General features: G+C 36.5%; 4 protein-coding genes across 4 annotated transcripts; 3 read left to right on the top strand and 1 right to left on the bottom strand.

Annotated features, from left to right (window-relative positions):
• Positions 1–670: 670 nt before the first annotated feature.
• Positions 671–4,141, top strand: LOC102587173 (probable NAD(P)H dehydrogenase (quinone) FQR1-like 3). The gene is made up of 4 exons (XM_006350769.2): positions 671–896; positions 995–1,088; positions 2,476–2,741; positions 3,730–4,141. Exons 1-4 carry the CDS (start codon positions 871–873, stop codon positions 3,950–3,952), a joined length of 609 nt encoding a protein of 202 aa, XP_006350831.1. The 5' UTR covers positions 671–870; the 3' UTR covers positions 3,953–4,141.
• A 1,504-nt stretch (positions 4,142–5,645) lies between these two features.
• LOC102587502 (pleckstrin homology domain-containing protein 1) lies at positions 5,646–6,374 on the top strand. The gene has a single exon (XM_006350770.2). The coding sequence runs from the start codon at positions 5,780–5,782 to the stop codon at positions 6,212–6,214; it is 435 nt and encodes a 144-aa protein (XP_006350832.1). The 5' UTR covers positions 5,646–5,779; the 3' UTR covers positions 6,215–6,374.
• Positions 6,375–10,259: 3,885 nt separating this feature from the next.
• On the top strand, positions 10,260–12,992 carry LOC102587393 (pentatricopeptide repeat-containing protein At2g29760, chloroplastic). Its single transcript, XM_006350855.2, has one exon. It carries the CDS (start codon positions 10,366–10,368, stop codon positions 12,598–12,600), a length of 2,235 nt encoding a protein of 744 aa, XP_006350917.1. The 5' UTR covers positions 10,260–10,365; the 3' UTR covers positions 12,601–12,992.
• On the bottom strand, positions 12,990–16,950 carry LOC102587720 (putative receptor-like protein kinase At3g47110). Its single transcript, XM_006350856.2, has 2 exons — positions 14,039–16,950; positions 12,990–13,434 (listed from the first exon to the last, which is right to left on the bottom strand). The coding sequence occupies exons 1-2, from the start codon at positions 16,734–16,736 to the stop codon at positions 13,010–13,012; spliced, it is 3,123 nt and encodes a 1,040-aa protein (XP_006350918.1). The 5' UTR covers positions 16,737–16,950; the 3' UTR covers positions 12,990–13,009.
• Positions 16,951–17,537: the final 587 nt, after the last annotated feature.

A 17,537-nucleotide genomic window follows, 5' to 3' on the forward strand; every position in this document is an offset into this window, starting at 1 on the left:
ACGTGTATAAGTTTTGTACGTAAGAAAAGATACATTAATTCATGCTTGTATATGCATTGCATCATGAATTAGTGCATTATTTATAATTCATACTTGTACATGCATTGCATCATGAATAAGTGCATTATTTATAGTGTTTTTTTTTTTTTATCATTTAACACGTATATTAATATTTATTTGCATAATTAATATTTATTTAAAAAAAAAAATAATACATGGCAATTTGTCTGTTAACTAAATTCTACATCATATTTCTGTTAACTAAAGGGTATTTTTGAGTCTAAAGAAAACGTTAAGGGTATTTTTAAACCAATAGATGAAAGGAGGATATTTTTAAACCTTTTCTAATAGGTTAATGGCTCCTATCCCATTTGCAAAAAGACAAATTGCCAGGTCATTGCGGGCAAAACCAAAACTAAAGATGGATACAGCTTACCTTCTTGATGACTTGCAAATTACGTAAAAACCTTATTGCATATCAGAAACATAATATTTGCTTGAATAATAGATAACATATAAGTTTATGTTAGAATACACATATGATCATGTTAAAATACATATGCTAGAATATATAAATTTGTATCTTTGAAAGCGCGAGCAGACAAAAATAAAATTTTCAATTCTAATTAAATACGGAAACAACAAGGGTCACGGACACCTAGCAATAACCAAACAAAACGATATCGTCTTGCCACGTGGCTGAAACTTTCGAATACCTCCTTTAATAGAAGTTCATAGACTAGTGAACTACTTCACTTGCGTGTTGAAGTGTATGAGTAATTTGGGGGATCGGAAGAATCTGTAGTTAATTTCTAAGCCAATTGTTTTTGGGGTAATTTCCAATTGAGGGTTTAATTTTATCATCAAACTATGGCAACAACTAAGATCTACGTAGTGTAAGTGATCGCCTCCTTATTCAACTGATTGAATTTGCAATAGCATCTGTCTTCTCTGTGTTAATCAATCTTTTGTTTTTCATAATTTTGAATGGTAGGTATTACTCACTTTATGGCCATGTGGAGACTATGGCACGAGAAATACAACGCGGAGTCAATTCAGTTAAGGGCGTCGAAGCAACACTTTGGCAGGTAATCGCTCTGGGCTTCGATTCCCGTATCGAAGTCCGATTAATTTAAATTCACACCACACATAACCTTTTTGGGGGAAGCGGTCCCTGCCGAGGCGGGAGGAGCAGACCTTATGAGCATATAAGTTTCTGCTTTAGCTTTATGGGTTTCAATTTTTACTTGAATTTAAGTTATATATACTGATACTGATTGTGTAAAAAATAATAATTCATTGTTGATGTAATTTATGGGTTGTAGTAGGTTATTTACCTCATTTTTAATGTTATTAATCCATTTCTGTTATAGTCAATTGTGTGTTATCAGAATAGGGGGTTCAATTTTAATATGTGCAAACAGGTAATTTTTTTTTTCTGTGTTTATATAAGAAGTCTTGAATTCCATTCAGGGAAGATGAGGTTTTAGTAGAGTTTAAAAGAGTCCGGAGCCAAAAGGGCAAAAAAAAATTGCCAAAAATTTGAAAAGGGCACATCAATTTTTTTTTAACCAGAAGGGCAAAATCGTTCTTGACGAAGTGATTTCCTTCGGACGCCGTTACATAAAAATTGCTGCCCCAGCAGCTATTTTATCAATTTTTTTTTAAACATCACTGCCCCTGCAGCGTTTTCTCAAAAAAAAAAAATCTTTTTAAAATAGAAATCATAGCAGCGATTTTCTTAAAAAAGTTAATTTTTTTTTGGTAAATTGCCTGCAAGGCAGCAATAACATTAATTTTTTTTTTTTTTGCATTTAAAATATATTGCTGCCTTGAAGAAAGCAGCGATTTAAAAAAAAAATCAGTAATTTTTTTTTTTTAAAGTGGAAGGCAATTGAGCAGAGTTAGTGCGTTTTCTTCACTTTGGGTGTAGATTGGAAGCTTCGTCTCCCTCAGATTCCGCCATTAGAGTTGCAGTAATTTGAGCTATGTAGGTTGTGTTGTTTAGTTGTTTACGAGGTTTTTCGGTTAGGCGGGAAGATTCCTTTATTTCCCAAAAAATTTGACAATGGCAGCGATTCTAAAGAAAAAAGAAATTTTTTTTTGGACGAAATCGCTGCCCCAGCAACGATTTTTATGTTTTTTAATGGAGTAACAGCATCAATTTTGTCAAAGCAAATCGCTCCGTCAGGAGCAATTTTGCCCTTTTGGTTAAAAAAAATATTAATGTGCCTTTTTTGAATTTTTGACAATTTTTTTTGCCCTTTTGGCTCCGGACTCGAGTTTAAAAGGTGGTTCAAAAATTACTTTAGGTGGCAAGCTTGAATTACAGGTGTGCCAAGGTCTTGCATTTTATGGAATTTCTTTGTTAGAATTCTTGGCTCTGCTGCGTGCTATAATCGGCTTTTAATTAAGTTGATAAAGGTTAAATTCTATTTATTACTAGTTCCATGAATTTGATCCATAGACATGTAGGTTCCGGAGACACTTCCTGAGAAGATATTGGAGAAGATGAAGGCTCCTAAAAAGCCTGATGATGTGCCTGAGATCACACCTGAGCAGCTCTTGGAAGCTGATGGTTTCATCTTCGGTTTCCCTTCTCGTTTTGGTGTGATGGCTGCCCAATTCAAAGCCTTTTTTGATGCCTCTGATGAGATATGGGCAACTCAAGCGTTAGCTGGTAAACCTGCTGGAATCTTTTGGAGTACTGGTTTTCATGGAGGTGGCCAAGAGCTTAGTGCGTGAGTACTTCATTATCCGTTCTCTGCTTTGTTTACTCTGTGCTGTTATTGCTTTCACACGTATAAATAGACCATCAAAATAGAATTCTTGACTTGTATTGTATTGAGTTTTTAGGACTAACTATCCTGCAAGACTTGGACTGTAGACTGTAGTATAAGGGACTGAAGAATTTCTAGTTACCTAAGTGCTTCAACTCGGTATACGTATGAAGTTAGAGATCTTTCATCAGTAACTGTATAAACAGTATGAGGATTAGCGCTTGACAAGATCCATAGAAGTAATTTGAAATTTTTCAAGTGGATTGAAGCCTAGAATTGTGTTAACCAACCATAGTGGGGGAAGTTCATGGCTTTGCTGTTATTTCATCGAATAATTTCCAATTTCCAAAGTTCTTACAATACTTAAAGTACTCGCTTTGACACATCAAAAACTTTTTGATCTTACAAGAAATATAGTTGTACCGTCAACTATCCTTCTACTCCCAAAAACACAGTTTGCATTACCATCCCCTTGGTTCATTTTGATCTTGATATTGCATAAAAACCAAGGCCACAAATAAGAACATAAGAAATCAATTACTCACGTTTCCTGAGCAGGACATATACTTCATGAAACTGAATAAGCCGCGTTTCAGACCTTGTTATTATAGTCTCGAGAGTGATTTTATATTCAAATGTATATTTCCAGATTGATCAACGCTCCTGAAAAGAACATGCAATAGTTTTCTTTCCTTTTACTCTTTTCTTATTTTGGGATGAATTATGCAAATATCCTTCTGTCATTGCAAGACTAAAGGTCCAAATCCAGCATTTGGGCTGATAAACCCAAACGCAACGTAGACAGATACATGAAGTTTCTCATGGATTGTTATATCATTTGGAGAATACTATTTGTTGTCACTATTGTTTCGTATATTCATATCCTCTCTTTTTATTGAGTGTTTTTTGTTACGGTTCTTTCATTGACACGAACTCTTGTTGATTGCAGACTAACTGCTGTAACTCAATTGGCACATCATGGCATGATATTTGTTCCTCTTGGATATACTTTTGGTAAAGGAATGTTTGAGATGGATGAGGTAAAAGGTGGATCTTCCTATGGAGCTGGAACTTATGCCGCAGACGGTTCTCGTCAGCCCACAGAACTGGAACTTCAACAAGCCTTCCATCAGGGTAAATATACTGCTGAAATTACAAAGAAACTCAAGTAATTGATCACAGAACAAAAGAGCAAAAAGAGAAAGTTAAAATACAATCAATACATATTTGAGCAATCTATCACTGAAATGGGAAGTCCAGTAAGGTAGACTCTGCCTACAAATGTACATCAATTGTATAAGCCTTTTTACTCTGTAAAGATAATGAAAAATGTACCATTATTGGTCGTCTTCCTTTGCTTATATTATGTTCGCCTTAATTGATCCTCTACCCTAACCCGCGTGAGTAGCTGAGTTGATTGAGCAAGGAATCTCATGTTTGAAACCCTTTGCATGTTTTCTCGAGCTTGTCGCACATGACTTGAGATTGACCTCTCCTGTGGTTTGTGGGCTATTATACTGGAGCAGTGGTTTTACTTGTGCGCACCAGAAAGTAGGTTAAAATTGATCCTTCTACCCTGTAAATTTGTTAATTGATAATTACCTGCCAATATGTTTTCTCCAAAGTCCAACAAGCCTCTGTGGCCTAATGGTTCCTTTTTCTATCATATTATATAAAAATTTAAGAAGTGAAAATAGATCCCAGTATGTTCTGTAAGAAATAATAAAATTAGACAATTATATTTCCATCACCAATTCTTCTAAAAATTTGGCATTAATTGATTCTCTACCCTGTAAACTAAAGCATTTGATTTGTCATAGAGGAGTGCCCAAAATATAGGATGTGGATAGAGCGCTTTATATACTATACTCCCCCACTTTTGTTTGGCACAATTTGATCAGCAAAGAACTTGAGAATATAGAAAATTTATCATATACTCTCCGCTTTAATTTATGTGGCTGAATTTAAAACACAAGGATCAAATTAATTAATATTTAGATGCAGAAGTTTTTATTTGCTTAAAATAAAATTTGCAGATTTAAAAGTACGTAAAATATTATAAATTATAATTTTATTGATTCAAAATATTTTGAAAGTGTTAAAAAATTGTATGATACAAAAATATCATTGAACTCCCTATATAATTAAGATTTAAGACACATCAGTATTTTATAGTGAGATCACATAGATCATATCAACCATTTAAAGAGTATCTCACAGGGGTCGATTGGTGTGAAGAATAAAAATAAACAGTGATGAGATAAATTTTTTATATCTTGTTTGGTTGTTATGTTTGGAATAACTTATCCTACCATTGTTATACCATACTGATGGCCGATGTGATAAGTTATCCCATATACATGGTGGAATAAGTTATTTCAGGATAGCTAATCATATGATTAGTTATCCTGAGTAAAACCAAATGACGAAGTGAAACCGTAATACTAAATATTATACTGTAATGTTTTTTGAAAAAAATAAAAAGAAAACTATTGATCATTTTGAGACCGACAAAATGGAAATGATGCAAGCAATTTTAGTGAGATATTAATTCATCATATTTATGACCAATCATATAATAAGTACTCCGTCTCTTCATCTTAAATTATATGACATTTTTTATTTTTTGAGTCAATTTAATTAAATTTTTAAAACTAAGTTAAATTAGATAAATTTAATATTTTAATACTAAAAATTATACCTCTAAAAGCAGTATGCAAAAAATTATGAAATTGTAATTTTTCTTATATTAATATAATTTAAAATATATGTTAAATATTAATTAAAATTTATACCGCTTGAATTTTGACACCTAAATTCGAACTAATTGCATTACTATAGTCTATATTTGTAAGATATTCGCCATATAAATAAGGGGAAAAAAATCTATTAGCAGTGACAGCGAAGCACAACGATCTCTACTCCGTCGTTTCGCCGGCGATAAATAAAGACACAAATCACAGAACTCCGCCCAATTCGTAGCCCAAGAGCCATCTAAAATGGAGAGTCTATTCCGATCAGTGACCGGCGCAAACCCTAACCCTTCAGACTACGAGGAAATCGAATTTTGGTCAAACCCTGAGCGAGACGGGTGGCTCACGAAGCAAGGAGAGTATATCAAGACCTGGCGCCGTCGATGGTTCATTCTTAAACAAGGCAAGCTTCTCTGGTTCAAAGATCCTTCGTCCGTCACATCCGCAGCCGTTCCGCGTGGAGTTGTCTCCGTTGCTGAATGCCTCACTGTTAAAGGAGCTGAGGATGTAATCAATAAGCCTTTCGCCTTTGAGCTCTCCACAAGGCGTGATACTATGTTTTTCATCGCCGATACTGAGAAGGAGAAAGAGGAATGGATTAATTCAATTGGCCGATCCATTGTTCAGCACTCGCGGTCTGTTACCGATTCTGAAGTTGTTGATTATGATAGCAGGCCGTAGTTATATTTGAGGTGCATGTCCTATAACTATTTGTACTCTTGTTCTGTTTCTCTTTTCATGTTGTATTCTGCAAACTCTGTTGTAACTTCTGGTTCATATGAAGCTTTCATATAGTTGTATGAGTGTATGTTCAATGAAAAAGTTTTGTTTAATCACTTGATATTTAACTTAAAAGATATTTATTCTCAATTGTAATTTGGATATAATGAATTTGAATAGAGCTGTAATAGACATAGAGGATTTATAGAGCCGATCACAACAATGTTTGAGATTGAGGTGTAGTTGATTGATTTTGATTCATAGGGTTCCTTGTGCGCAATTCGATCAAGTGCTTTTGGGAAACATTTTCATTTCATTTGTAGGGAGAACCTATGAGATGAAGTGCTCCGGTGTGTTAACTGTGCAGAATTGATGAGTCTAACTTTTCCTTTTGGCAGAGATAAGAGTTTGAATAGTACTCTATTTACTTTGTGAGTGTGACCCTTTGATTTATCTGTTAGGGAGCTAATTGCACTTGTAAATGAATAGTACCTTCATGTCTATTGGCTGGCTTCTATTTCTAAGTTATCCTTTTGAAGTGTATAAAGGTGGTCTACATAAACTATATCTGTCACTGGAGAAGGGCAATTTATAGACCACTGCACTTCAAAGGAAGAAAAAGATGATAAGAAAGCGCGAGCAAAGAGATATGTCAGTTACTTTTGCTTGAAGCAGAAGTTCTAAATAATTTATTTCAGGCTCTGTTCTCTCTTCAATCTTCACCAGTAGGGAAAACCGTTGTAACTTCTTGTAGTTCCAAGAAACTTTCTCATATAGTCAGTATTCCTAACTTTATGTATGGAAATTGGAATATTCATTTTATACCTGAAAGTTGTACCATACATGGAAGGCTTTTAGTAGAGGTGTCAAATGGGTGGGTCAAATAACCCGCCCAAAAGCTACTAGGGAAAGTCTTCCATGTATGGCACAACTTTCAGGGACGGAATTTTCTGGTCCAAACGGGATAGACTTTCAGTTCTAATGAAGTCTATTCCATTTGGACCAGAAAATTCTGTCCCTAGATTTAGTCAAGTAGCTTGTATGCATCCCAGATCTGCATCAGCTGATCATGTAATCCATCTCGAGTATCAGACCGTCTTGAAATGGTTCAACAGCTGGTCTCTTTCCTATAAACAAACCCAGTAAAATGATATGTGCCTTAAACATCCCATTGTTTCGGTGCCTCAGACCTATTCATACTCCGGAGATTTGGAAAATTATCACTTTGATTTCATGCAATAGAATGAATTATTGAATTTGGAGGGTAAGATCTAAACAAAGGAGAAATCATTGAGCTCTTTTTCTTACATTATTTTTTTCCTTGAGAAGTTGTGTACCTGGAGCTGCATTTCCTTTGGTTCCCTAAATATCAGTAGAGCTGAACTGACTCATAGTGTGTACCAGCTGCTTGTCTTGTGGTTCCCTTAATATCAGTAGAGCTGAACTGACTCAAATCTTTGTCTGATTCTGATCCTGAGGGGTTCTTGCAAAACGAAGTCACTTACGTAGCAACCAAGGAGTGAACACAAGGATGTCTTGTTCACCCAAGAGAAGTGTCCCTCACTGTCACCATGATGGTAATACCCTGGACTGTGAGTTGGCGTACAATTCCAAGACAAGATCAATATTTGCTGGAACCACCTGAGACCACCACATAGAATGTATTGTTTGGTGGATGAGGGGGAAGTTTCTTTGGAGAGCGGCCTCATCAACATCCCTTTCATGCAAGAACCTCGTTAATTTGAATTTCTTGTACCAACTCTTCCCTCATTCTTTGACTTGGCAAAAGGGGCCAGCGGAAGAGGAGGCAACATTGTTTCCTTTTGATCAACCTATTACCTAGACCACATAAAGCATTTATTACTTAGTGCACAATTCTTCAACCAAAGAGGGTCGGAACGACCCCACACTTATTCCTAACCATCGTACAAAAATAAAAAAGGAGCCAACTAATGACTATAGAAAACTCGATTGGGAATGAGTAGCAGGTCACTGCCTATGTCGGCTGCTGACTTGTGCTAGTAGTACTCTTCAAGTTGGCACTTGATTTTCTTCCAAATTTTTTTTATCTAAATGAGTGCCCAAGTGTTCTATGATCATCCACTGAAAAGCAAAGTCTACATGGTAATGTGATTCTAGTTGTTTACTTTCTTTAAGAGGAGGATATAGAAGATGTATACAGGATTCATGTTGCCGATCTCAACAAGTTTGGGATTGTGGCACAAAGATTGATTGATTTGACCCTCGTTTAGGTGCAACCAACTGTCCTAGCTGTTGGCATGAAATTCTTGGTCTCAAAATTTTTAGTTGAGCAAGCAGTTCATACCTTGAGAAGATAGCAGTTTGAGACAGTCTTTACAGCTTGGCAATCAGCCAAGATACTTCGGAAACCTCCGTAGTGCCAGTGTTTGTACCTCAACTTTCAAACAAATGTTTCATCTTGACTGAGTGTAATACCTTAGTATATGAATTCAAAATGACCTGAACTGATCACTGGTTAATATATTACCTATAGGTGTGATGCGTTTTTTTATTCTTCACCTTCCTAGCTCAATGCAGCAAAAGATAACAAAGTGAGAGCCATAGGTAGAAAATGTACATCAACTCTTCAGCATTTTGCTTCTGGCCTTGTTAGTATTTGAGCAGTCCAGGGATTCAACTGCAGTTCTGGTACATCTACAAGATTTGGGTCAATTACCAGCTAGCTCAAGCAGAAGTTGCCATCTGAAAATGGTATCCCCCCTGTGAATTCTTGATTTCTATATAAACACTTGGTAGCTTTAAGAGCCTTTGAAATGCTGCTACCCGGTCAGGGAATTCTTACCTGTCTTAAACATTCAAGTTGACGAGGTTTAAAACATCAGTAGGTATTCAGTATTCACCCTCCGAGATTATTTCCTTCTGTGTATTTGCATGTCAGTTCGTTGATTGATTAACAACGGAGGGAGACAGTACACGGCCAAATTGGTTATAGTTATCCCTCTCCCTTCTTCTACTTCGTCCTCTTCTTTTTTTTCCTTGTGTTTTATTCATTTCTTTCAATTTTTCCAGGCTTGTCTTTCATTTTGATTGATGACATAGTACATAGTTGCTATTTTTTTCCATTCCTTTTATTTTTTCTAGAATTTTCAATTTTCTTCCGTCTTTCAGAGAGTTTTCTCTATAGCAAATGAGTTGCACAAAAGAACACAGCCATTTTAGAGAGAATTTGATAAATGGATAAATACATATGTTAAAGACAAAAGAAAACAAGAACTTCTCCACAAACAAGTTTTCCGCAACCACAACACTAAAGCAGGAGCTTTGTAAAATAATATCTTCAAATTGTCGACGTCGATGATTTTTAGAAATGAAAGTAGAATTAGAATATGGACCTCTCCCTTCTTTTTCTCCAAACAATTTTGAAAGTGTAAAAAGGATTAATTAGGCTATGCAAGTGACAAATTTGAACCTCAAAGCAGCCTCCCAGTTGTTTTTTTTTAAAAAAAATTTCATCCGGTGTGTGAGCCGGACTATTTCGGATTTACGCTGTGTAGGTTTTCATTTGGAGGGAAGCGCTCCCAATTATTGGTTTGTTTCTTTGTCTGTTTCCTTTTCTTTGCTTGTCACATTTCGTTTTATGGAATAAGAGTTAATTTGACAAATTTTTAAAAACTATACGAAAAATATTATAAGTTACAATTTTTTTTCATATTAATACTATAATGTAATAAAATATCTTGATCAAAATTTATACAATTTGACTCTCGAGAAGAACATGTGATAAATAAAAGTAAACCGATGAGGTTTTAATAAAAACACTTATAAATATTAGAGAATTATTTACAAGTGAAGAAAATGAAAGTGGCTGCGTTAATATCTTTATTTTTATGTACCTTTTCGTTTCAATTTGTTTATGCTATTTTTCCTTTTAATCAATTTTAAAAAATAAGTATATTTTTCTTCATCGACCATTCTTTAATTTTAACTTTTTCTATAATATATCTACAAAATTAAGGAATATTTTTAATTTGATACGACAATTAAACTTTATATCAGTGATAATACAAACAAATTTGAAGGAGAGTATATATACTTGTACTGTATTAGATTTCAGCATTGACGAGGAGATTATGGCTACTCCATACACCCAGGTTCTTCCCCTTCCACGTCACCAACACTTTCCAAAACCGAACCCGATTTCCAAAACTGTCATCAACGACCGGTATTTCGAAAATCACCCGCTAGTTTTACTCATCGATAAATGCCAGAGCATCAAGCAGCTCAAACAAATTCATGCTTACATGCTCCGTATTGGCCTTTTTTCCGACCCATTTTCAGCTAGCAAACTCATAGAAGCTTCTTCTCTATCGCATTTCTCAAGTCTTGATTATGCCCACAAAGTGTTTGATGAAATTCCTCAACCAAATCTTTTCTCTTGGAATGCGCTTATTCGTGCCTATTCTTCTAGCCAGGACCCAATTCAAAGTATCTTGATGTTTGTTAATATGATTTGTGAGGGTCGTGAGTTTCCCAGTAAATTTACTTACCCATTTGTGTTCAAAGCATCTGCCAAGATGAAAGCTTTACGATTCGGGAGGGGACTTCATGGGATGGTAGTTAAAGGGAGGGACGTTGGTCTTGATATCTTTGTTCTTAATTCTTTGATTCATTTTTATGCTGATTGTGGATGTTTGGACGAGGCATACTTGGTTTTTGAGAATATGCAGACAAGGGATGTTGTTTCTTGGAATACAATGATATTGGGTTTTGCTGAAGGGGGTTATGCAGATGAGGCGTTGAAGATGTTTCATAGGATGGGGGAGGAGAATGTGAGGCCTAACGGTGTGACAATGATGGCAGTTTTGTCTGCTTGTGGTAAGAAGTTGGATTTGGAGTTTGGTAGATGGGTGCACGTGTTTATCAAGAGGAATGGGATTAGGGAGAGCTTAATTTTAGATAATGCGATTCTTGATATGTATATGAAATGTGGGAGCATTGAGGATGCTGAGAGATTGTTTCACAAGATGGGGGAGAAGGATATTGTTTCTTGGACAACTATGCTTGTTGGGTATGCAAGGGCGGGAAATTTTAATGCAGCAAGAAGTATTCTGAATACTATGCCTAGCCAAGATATTGCTGCATGGAATGCTCTTATCTCAGCTTATGAGCAAAGTGGTAAGCCGAAGGAGGCTTTGTCTGTTTTCAATGAGTTGCAGCTCATCAAGAAGGCAGAACCTGATGAGGTGACACTTGTATGTGCGCTATCTGCATGTGCTCAGTTGGGTGCAATTGATTTAGGTGGGTGGATCCATGTGTATATAAAGAAGCAAGGAATAAAGTTGAATTGTCACCTCACTACTGCATTGATCGACATGTATTCCAAGTGTGGGGATGTGGAAAAAGCACTTGAGATGTTTGATTCTGTCAACATTAGAGATGTGTTTGTATGGAGTGCTATGGTTGCTGGCTTAGCAATGCATGGGCGTGGCAAGGAAGCAATAAGTTTGTTCTTGAAAATGCAAGAACACAAGGTCAAGCCTAATTCCGTTACACTCATAAACGTATTATGTGCTTGCAGCCACTCAGGGTTGGTGGAGGAGGGGCGGGAAATCTTTAACCAAATGGAGAACATTTATGGGATTGTGCCAGGGGTAAAACATTACGCTTGCTTAGTTGATATACTTGGCCGTGCAGGTGAACTGGAAGAAGCTGAAGAACTGATAAATAATATGCCAGTAACCCCTGGTCCATCAGTTTGGGGTGCTCTGCTTGGGGCATGTAAATTACACGGCAATCTTGAACTAGCTGAACAAGCTTGTAACCGTTTAGTTGAGTTGGAACCTGAAAATCATGGTGCGTATGTGCTTTTATCCAATATTTATGCGAAATCAGGGAAATGGGACGAGGTTTCCCTGTTAAGGAAGCATATGAAAGAATGTGGATTGAAGAAAGAACCAGGTTGTAGCTCAATTGAAGTCCACAGTATTGTTCATGAGTTTCTAGTGGGAGATAATTCTCACCCTCAGTCGCAGAAAATTTATGCAAAATTGGATGAGATTGCAGCTAGACTGAAGCATGTAGGCTATGTTTCCAACAAGTCCCAGATACTGCAACTTGTTGAAGAAGAAGATATGCAGGAGCAGGCGCTAAATCTTCACAGTGAAAAGCTAGCCATGGCATTTGGACTTATCAGTGTGGCTCCATCTCAACCAATTCGTGTTGTGAAGAATTTACGTGTTTGTGCAGACTGCCACGCTGTTGCCAAGCTTCTATCTAAGTTGTATAATCGAGAAATAATATTGAGGGATCGTTACCGCTTCCATCATTTTAAAGAGGGGAATTGCTCATGTAAGGACTACTGGTGAGTGTTAAAATTCATTTCATAGTGCTATAGAGAGAGGATGTTACTTTTTATATTTGCCTCCCTATGGAACTAATAGATCAGGTAGGATGTGCTGATGATTGCAGACATGTTGTTAATTAGCATGTAGGTGAAACATGATGTAGACTAGAGACACCAAGATAGGAACTGTAATAGTAAGCCATCAAACTTATTTATTTATTTCACTTATTACAAAAGAAACATTAGCATGGGCAATTGTTAACTTTTCTGAGTAACATGACATTCATGTTGACGCAAAGAGAAACAAGAAAAGAAAAGTACCAATGAAGGCAAAGCTTATTAGCATAGGTGAATTGTGTCTTTACCCTGGACAGATCTCTATTCATGTGGAAGATGTGGTCAGATAAGTCCAGTTACAAACCCTAACTACATTATGATTCACCTTTTCTTGAGATTTTCACTTTCTCTGAATGAACTAAAATTCTGCTCAATTTGTTTCTGATGGAAATGAGATCCAAAATAACTTGACCCATGCTTATTCTGGCGTGTGGAGTTTCCTCTGAACAAGAAACTCCAGCAGTAAGAATAGAAACTAAGCATTCAACAAATTCATCCGAGAAGTCACTTCTGCAGCTGAGTATATCCATAAGATCCCCTGGTTCTGTCTCGTACAAAGCAGATTGATCCACAACATCCATCACTTGACCGGGCAATGCCTGCTTAACAAAACTGTGAAGAGTTTCATTGTCCTCAAATAGTTCACTGGTTGGTCTTCGTCCAGTGAAAATCTCTAATAGAAGAATCCCAAAGCTATAGACATCTCCTTGACATGATACCTGACCACCCATGCCATATTCTGAAAAATTTGATGTATCAGAGAAGGTGTTTCATAGTAATATTAGGGATCCTAAACATTTGTCAAAAATGCCTAAGCAACACAGATTACTTGTATCGATTTTCCAATAGAGAATGTTATGTAAAATGCCCTAGAAAGCTGAAACCTCTTATTAAGGTCCTTAGAAAAACTATGACTAGTCAGGAATTATATTTGAGAGAAGAGACATCCAGGATTTAAATTTGATGGGTTCAACGTCTAAGATTCTTAGAACTGAACTCATTGTACTTCTGAAATTATGGGTTCAAAATATGATATTTATTGTAATTTAAGTAGTTTTTTAAACTTATATATCCATATTCAGTGTCGAAAATACTAGATTTGGTTGAATCCATTAAACTAAAGCTGCCTCTGCCTCTGGTTATAAGAATCAATAGCACAAAATCATGAGGTAGTGATCTGCAAAGGTAACGGATGCCTGGGGCTTAGGACAAGGAGCATCCGGAGTCTCTCAAGGAAGTATGTAATTGCTTAAATTGTTATTATGTTATGGTCTTATGGAGAAAAAAAATGGATTTCAGAGTTCAGACAATATTTAGACTAAGATCCCCACTATAATATTTACCTGGAGCAGCATAACCTACTGTGCCTTTAATCCCACTTGTGCTGAACTGATTTACATCGGCATTTTGACCCGAGTCAGACAGGAACTTTGCCAAACCAAAGTCGCTAACAAGAGCAGTTAGATCATTGTCCAGTAGAACATTGCTTGGCTTAAGATCACAGTGAACTATAGATGTATGGCATTGACTGTGAAGATAATGCAGTGCTGAAGCCACATCTATTGTGATGTTTAATCTGTGTAAGATACTCAATCTCTTCTGCAGCATCTGTCCCTCCTTCGGGTGCAACCACTCGTCTAGGCTCCCATTTTCCATAAATGGATAAATGAGAGCTTTGAAATCATTGCCATCAAAATCAACACTTGAGCAAACAGTTGAGATCTTCACCAGGTTCCGGTGCCTTATGTTCCTCAAGGCTTCACATTCAGCCAAAAAGCTTTTCGAAGCACCCTTTTTTTCAAGTTTTAGTACCTTTACTGCAATTGTTCCTTCTGGAGAAAGATTTCCTCTGTAAACGGAGCCAAAACTTCCTGATCCTATCAAGTTATTTGAAGAGAACCCACCAGTTGCATTTAAGAGTTCTTCATAGGAAACTTGGGTGTATCCTTTCCTGAATGAAGATGCTGTGCTAGGCCTATGCTTCCCCTTTTTCACGCAGCAATACGAAACTAGCAGCAACAAAGTTAAACATGCAGCACTAGTACCCAGTGCCAGCACCAAAATGAGGGCAATGTGCTTCTGGGGTCTTTTATTTGCATGCTTGAGACATGGATGCAAATGCAGCTCTTCAATTCCCCCACAAAGATTCATATTTCCCATCACTTGAATTCTACTTGCATCAGAAAAAACACCTTGAACTGGCACCTCTCCGTCAAGGTGGTTAAATGACAAATTGAGGTTCTGTAATGAAACATGCTTGGTGATACTCCTAGGAATGTTGCCTGACAAGGTATTACGTGAAAGATCAAGATACTGAATGTTTTTCAAATCATCCAGAGGAGGAATCGTTCCTTCAAAGATGTTTTCTTGCAGGTAGAGTATTTCAAGGGATGAACAACTCTCCAGTGAGTGTGGAATTTCACCAGACAGTTTGTTGTTCGATATGTCAAGTGCAGCAAGATTGGTCAGGTTACCTATTTCAACAGGCAAGGGACCACTCAAAGAGTTGTAAGACATATTAAGGAGTACCGAAAGGGAGGAGAGTGCAATGACTTGTTTGGGTATACTACCGCTGAGTTTATTCTGAGCGATGTCTAAGGTTTGGAGAGATGTACAATTTCCTAAACTTGAAGGTATGGTTCCCTCCAAGCTATTATCTTGCAAATAAATGTACAGCAATCCTCTAATGTTTCCTAAGGAAGAGGGGATATTTCCTGTCAACTGATTCGATTCCATGTGCAGATTTTTCAAGTTTGATAACATTCCAATAGAATCAGGAATGCTACCATTGATAAGAGTTCCTTGGATGCTAAGCATATCCAAGTTGACAAGGTTGGAGATCTCTCTAGGTATGGTTCCACTTATCCTGTTGTATCCAATCAGTAGCTTTGTCAAAGTTGTCGAGAGATTAGTTATAGAGTAAGGCAACATACCTCCAAATTTGTTGTTTGCAATGTCCAGGAACTCAAGCATTTTGCAATTGGTTAAAGAATTTATGAAATTTAGATCATCAGGTGCACCAACTCCAAGCTGGTTATCGTTAACATTAAGCCATAAGAGATTCTTGAGGTTTCCAAAACTCAATGGTATATTTCCTGTGAAATTGTTTAGAGGAATATCAAGCCGCAGAAGATCTGAACAATTGGACAATGAAGCTGGTATTGAACCTGTGAAGTAATTGTTGGCCAAATACAGTCTCTGAAGATTTGGGAAGGCAAGGCCAATATCTGGTCTAAGTCTGCCTCTGAACTTGTTAAATGACAAGCTTAAAAGTGTAAGAGATGAAAGATTGTAGAGTGCAGGGGGGAATTCTCCGGACAGAGAGTTCACTGAAACACCTAACTCAATCAAGCTTCGCATATTGGCCATTGTTTCAGGTAATTCACCTTCCAAGTCATTGTAGGAAATGTAAAGCTCTCTTAGAGATGTAAGATTTCCAACAAAATTCGGAACATTTCCTGTGAGATTGTTGTTCTTGAGGTACAACATTTCCAGCTTTGTCAATGAACCAAGTTCAGTAGGAATGTGTCCTTCAAGGATATTATGGTCTAGAATAAGGTTAACAACGTTAACGCAACGAGATAGGGTAAGCGGGATTTCACCTCTCAAGAAGTTGAAGCTTAAGTTCATGGTTTGAAGTCTGATCAATTGGCCAAGCTCTGGAGGGATTACACCATGAAAGGAGTTATCCGAGATGTCAAGAATTCGAAGAAATGAAAGATTGCCAATGCTAGGTGATATAGTGCCAGCCAATCTATGGTCTTTGAGATCTAAAGAAATGACCCTTTGATGTTTATGGCCACATGTAACACCAGGCCATTGGCAGACATTGAGAGTGGCATTCCAAGAATCCATGAGTCCTTGTGGATCTTCAGTTATTTGGGACTTAAGATCAAGTAATGCAAGTTTGTCTGTTTGATTCCCAAGTATGCCTGCTGAAGCACACTCTGGAAAAGATAAGTATAGGAACATGAAGAGAATAGCATGGAATGACAGAAAAAAAAGAGAGCTTGAATGAACAAAAGTAGTTTGAAGCTCCATTTGGGGATTGGGAAGGTTAGGTGATATGTGGACAAAGAGGATAATACTGAGTCACAATTGATTCTGCTAATTATAATGGGTTCATTATTCCTTATGTGGGGTACCAAAGTGTTTGAGAAAAAGGGCTTAAAGTTATACACAATGGTAGTGTACAAATTTTTTACAACCATTTTCAGTGTAATTTAACCTATTATATCAGATTAGATATTATTTTTCTCGGGTTATCAATAATATATACTGTCATATTTACATGAATTATTTTACAAGCGACATGGTTGTGTAGTTATTTTGACTCAATTAGTGCATATAACTTGTACTGAAAAAAGAAGATCATGTGAAGGGAAAGGATACTTTCTTAGCAAATCTTACTCGGTACTTGTGTTGATGGAAGGTAACATATCTTGTGAAATTAACAAGGTGCTTATAAGGTGATCTGAATACCACGACTATAATAATAATAAAAAGGTTCTAGATTTACCAATCAAACAGGATACCACCCCTTGAGTCAAAGTATGGCCAATGACTTTAAGAGTGCGACAAATATAGACTTGTATAGGTAAACGGCTCTCCCTTTAAGAGAAAGGAGAACACCAAATAATTTCTTATTTGTTTGTCAAATCTTTTTATTTTCCATGGAATTGTAATGAAATTCACTGGATCTTTGAATAATAAGATGATTAATGACTAGTGAGTTGACATTTGACTTAAGAAAGTGAACTTCCCTCATCTAAAATAAATTTAAGGATTTGCTAAAAAGACAAGTTACGATTTAATACTAATTCAATTAATATATGATATTAT

This window comes from Solanum tuberosum, unplaced genomic scaffold (genome assembly GCF_000226075.1).
Source record: "Solanum tuberosum cultivar DM 1-3 516 R44 unplaced genomic scaffold, SolTub_3.0 scf00128, whole genome shotgun sequence".
Classification (NCBI taxonomy): domain Eukaryota; kingdom Viridiplantae; phylum Streptophyta; class Magnoliopsida; order Solanales; family Solanaceae; genus Solanum; species Solanum tuberosum.